The sequence below is a fragment of the Corvus brachyrhynchos genome, unplaced genomic scaffold, assembly GCF_000691975.1.
Source record: "Corvus brachyrhynchos isolate BGI_N302 unplaced genomic scaffold, ASM69197v1 scaffold511, whole genome shotgun sequence".
Classification (NCBI taxonomy): Eukaryota; Metazoa; Chordata; class Aves; order Passeriformes; family Corvidae; genus Corvus; species Corvus brachyrhynchos.
Window position 1 is genome coordinate 194,585 of NW_008236214.1, and position 2,573 is coordinate 197,157.

The 2,573-nt window shown below is 51.6% G+C and overlaps 1 protein-coding gene across 1 annotated transcript; it reads left to right on the forward strand.

Moving 5' to 3' along the window:
* Positions 1–791: 791 nt before the first annotated feature.
* LOC103624065 (olfactory receptor 52B2-like) lies at positions 792–2,565 on the forward strand (the record flags this gene model as incomplete). Its single annotated transcript, XM_017744694.1, has 1 exon — positions 792–2,565. A coding segment is annotated over exon 1 (717 nt), but the record flags the coding sequence as incomplete, so codon positions are not given.
* Positions 2,566–2,573: the final 8 nt, after the last annotated feature.

A 2,573-nucleotide genomic window follows, 5' to 3' on the forward strand; every position in this document is an offset into this window, starting at 1 on the left:
GATGCTCGGGGGGCGATGCCGGCGTTGGGCACCCGCGTGGGGCCGCCCCAGCATCGCCCGCTCGCTCCCTCCGTGCAAGGGAAACGCGCCTGCGATTTCGGTCTCTGGTGAGGAGAGCCGGAATGCCCGTGAATCCTCCGTCCTGCACCGCCGTTTTGTTTCCCGGACCTCCCTCCTGAAGGCCGGGTGTCCGGGGGGAGGCTGCCCCATGGATGCGGCACCAAAGCGCTCCTGCAGCGGTCCCACACAGCTCTGCGAGCTTCCTGTGACCCCGGGGCAGCTCGCGAGGGATGGGGTTTGTGTTTTAGGTAACTGCTTTTAGTTTAAATTAAAATGGAAAGATTTTAGGGAAGAAGAATCCAAGGAGCTGCTCGGGCAAAGCTGTGTGAGCTGCATCCCTACAGCTGCATTAAAAACTGTATTAACAGAGTTTTGTAGTGAGGATGGGTAACGGAGGACAGGATCTGATAGACCGTGGAGGAAGGGATCTGATGCTCAGGGACTCCTTTGGTGCAGAGCTCCTGGGTGCTCTGCGATTCCCGCTGGATCCCTGTTTATTTGCAGTTTACCATTCGCACTGTGCCAGAGAGGCCGAGCTGTTGGCATGGCAGCACAGCTGCCAGCTTCCAGCACTAGTAATACTTTTTGTCTTAACACCTCACATCCGTTTTTGTTTCATGCAATATTTATACTGAACTGCTTTTAAAAAATTACAAAATGGGTTGTTAATATTAGAGAATAGTAGTCATTTTTATATAATACTTCTCATTATCATTATTATAGAATCAGTTATTATTTTGATCAATTTTATTTTTAAAGACAATCCACTGCCATACTGTGTTCCTCTGGACCAGGCTTTTGGACTCTCTTGGTTCAGGTTATTTTAGACGTGAAATTGAGTGTGAACAGGGAATCCAACCTGTTGCTGAAGATACAGTGGCTTTTTCATGCACAGAGTCAATATTTTCGTGTGCAACAAGACCACAGTTTTTCAGCACTTACCACTTTCTCCTGCATTATGGCTAATTCCTTATGGTTTGAGTTTTGAGATTTAAGACTTGAGTGTTAATGCAGAAGCTGCTGATAACAGTTATATCCCATTCTTTTTGTGTGTGACTCTGGCTCTGATTCAGCCTCTAGGGCTCTTCAGGCCTCTTCAGGGCAGCAGCACATCCCTTTCTTTGGCTGGAGGGAGAATTCCATCTCACATAGGTTTTCCTCTGACACAAAGGTCTTTTCCAAGTGCCTGGTTAAATTTTAGTTCTGCTAGATTTGCTCTGGAAAATGCTGCAAAGCAAATTGAATTTGGTCTCAGAGCTAAAAGGGGAGGGAGAGAAGTTTGGAGACAAGGAACATGGGCAGCCAACTTCAAACCTGGAGTTCTTTTGTTCTCTACTCTAGTGTGAGTCCAGGGGCCCCTAGAACTCTCCATGCTTAGTGCCTGAGAACATCTTGTTCATCCCTGCAAACGCTTGACCACTCCTCTCTCATCACCTGACTTCTTCCTTCTACTCTGGGCTCACAGAACACAGAAAAATCACAGTATTCGTGCAATAATACTGTCTCCAGTCACTCTGATCGCAGTGGAAGCACTGGAAGAAAAATGCAGAAATGTTGTGTTAAAATCAAGTGAGGAGGAAATCTGGGCGTTGCCTTTTACCGTAGCAGGAGTGTGGGGACAGCCTGCAGTGCAGTGCAGACCACGGGGTTTGTACACTGGGGTTGCACCTCTGGCTGTGGCTCTTTGCAGACCAGAGCAGGTGACACGCGGCATTTGGTGCTGCTGGAAGAGCTCAAGCACCTAAAATAACGTTCTGTAGTGTCTAGAAGGAAGAAGAACAGAAGAACATGTCCCCGTTCAATCTGACCAGCTCGACACCAGCCACGTTCATCCTGACTGGGATCCCAGGCATGGAGCAGCTGCACGTCTGGATCTCGATCCCATTCTGCTCCATGTACCTGGCAGCCCTGCTGGGAAATGTTGTCCTGCTGTTCACCATATGGACCGAGCGCAGCCTCCACCAGCCCATGTACCTCTTCCTGTCCATGTTGGCCATCACCGACCTCACGCTCTCCACCACGGCAGTGCCCAAGATGCTGGCTCTGTTCTGGTTCCGAGCCGGGGAGATCTCCTTTGGCGCCTGCCTGACCCAGATGTTCTTCCTGCACTTCACCTGCTTGGCGGAGTCGGTGATCCTGTTGGCGATGGCCTTGGACCGCTTTGTTGCCATCTGCTTCCCGCTGCGGTATGGGGTGGTGCTGACCCCATCAGCTGTGGCCAAAACAGGGCTGGCAGCTTTGCTGAGGAGTTTCTGCATCATTTTCCCCTGCATTTTCCTCCTGAGGCGGCTGCCGTTCTGCGGGCACGTCATCCCGCACACCTACTGCGAGCACATTGGCATCGCCCGCCTGGCCTGCGCCGACATCTCCGTCAACGTCTGGTACGGCCTCATGGTGCCTTTCACTGTGGTCATGCTGGACCTGGTCCTCATCGCTGTCTCCTACGGCTTCATCCTTCTGGCACTGTCCAGGCTCCTGTCCAGGGCTGCCCGCCACCAGGCCTTCCCCCCCCG